The sequence below is a fragment of the Phytophthora parasitica genome, assembly GCF_000247585.1.
Source record: "Phytophthora parasitica INRA-310 unplaced genomic scaffold supercont2.594, whole genome shotgun sequence".
Lineage (NCBI taxonomy): Eukaryota > Oomycota > Peronosporomycetes > Peronosporales > Peronosporaceae > Phytophthora > Phytophthora nicotianae.
In genome coordinates this window covers 231-1,924 of record NW_008649580.1, presented here as the reverse complement: position 1 = coordinate 1,924, position 1,694 = coordinate 231, and the positions used below count along the sequence as shown (strand labels likewise).

Here is a 1,694-nt window from a genome sequence, read left to right as displayed (position 1 = left end):
ACTCACTTGAGGGTACGATTAAGACTGAATGTATTTATAGGTAGACTTAGCTTGGTATCTAATACAAACTATAAGTTACCTATATTGAATCTAGGTAGATATGCAATGATTGGCTCCTAGATCACCTGGTACCATGTACCAGGTATCTCAAGAGTGACTGGGCATTCTTCATGTAACTTGGGTACACTTACGGTATTGTACCCCGTTACACTTTAGCCGTGAAGCATCCGGATCGGTGCAACGTACTCTTCTAAGCGAACCGCGTAGCGAATCCAGTCGACATATAGCTCCCGTCCATTCTCTTCACTCAGGCATTCGGACCAATGGTCATACACGACATCAATTGAGTTGTCGTCCGCCTCCTTGATGGTGCAGACTTCCCCTCCATCGAAGACCCATAGCACGTCTTCTTGTGGTCCTTCCGCTTCTCGACAGCGCGCATTCTCTGCAGAATCCACGAGCATCGCGCAGTGCCTAACAATTCGTCTACCGTCTGGAAACACCGACAAGGCGTTTTGTGCGACTGCAATGTACCGAATATGGACATCGCCTGGAATGTTGCACACTAGAACAAGGTCATCCTTACCAAACCTCTGGAGTGGCTGGCAGTAGAAATCACCGCGCTGTTCGCGCCCGAAGCTTCGAGGAGAAATAACCATTGGCCAATCGTCCGTGTCTAGTCGTAGTAGAGTATTGTATGCATGGTCGAATGAGCAACGAAGTCGCCTTGAAAAGCGCGCATGTGCCATCAATGTGCCAGACTCTTGTCGGAATGGTGGCACGTAATCCACTTTCCAACCAAACGCGTCACCGATAGTAACGGCGCACAATTGGCGCTTCGCAAATTCATCCTCCTGCTGCTTCAACTTATCCGCAAACGCGCCCTGCGAAAGTGGCGTGAAGAAGAAGGACGGCTCACCATTCGGGAAATGCACCCACCACCCTTTGCCGTCTTGAGCGAGTCGCCTCGCGGTTGTCGAAAGTTCGGACGATTCTTGTAGTTCGCTGAAAAACTTGTCTGTTTCGCGCTTTAACTTACTTTCGATGTCGAGTTGGTGCATGATCGCTTCTTTCAACCGTAGGTTGTCCTGGTGTAACACTGTTCGCTCGATGGTGACACGATGCAAGGCCGCAGCCATCGATTCTGGCGACAATTGAAAGAATGTTGCTTGAGCTGATTTTAGGAGCTGCTCCAACTTTTTTTCGAGGCGCTTTCTCTCGTCACGGATGGTTGCCAGCTCTTCCTTTCGTAAGTTCCGCCAACGCTCCATGCGTCGGCGATGTAGTTTTTGCCGCAACTGCTCACGCTTCAAGGCCTCCAAGGCCACCTCGGCTAGGTTGATAATGCCTGCGTTCTCCATTTTGGCGATCTGTGCTTGTGTCGAAACGGGTAACTTGGCGAATGATGAGTTAATTGAAAAAAAATTAAGTGCCTCTATCGCCTGTGGCAGCGCATCGATCACATGTAATACGGAGGTGGTCTCGTCAACTACAGTAACGCATATGGGGATGTCATGGACCATCTCACGGATTGCTTCGACAGCAATAACGTAAATGCGGGCGACAACGAACATCAGTGAAGCTAAATCACATACCAAACCAACACCTGGATGAACGAACGTCAAACCATGCTGAATCCAGTCATGCTAAAATGCGTTATACTAGCCGGTTTCTGCAACAAAGAAATGAGGAAT

At 49.1% G+C, this 1,694-nt stretch overlaps 1 protein-coding gene across 1 annotated transcript; it reads right to left on the bottom strand.

Moving 5' to 3' along the window:
• Positions 1-206: 206 nt before the first annotated feature.
• PPTG_20428 (hypothetical protein) lies at positions 207-1,394 on the bottom strand (the record flags this gene model as incomplete). Its single annotated transcript, XM_008919230.1, has 1 exon — positions 207-1,394. A coding segment is annotated over one exon (1,182 nt), but the record flags the coding sequence as incomplete, so codon positions are not given.
• Between the last annotated feature and the right edge of the window lie 300 nt (positions 1,395-1,694).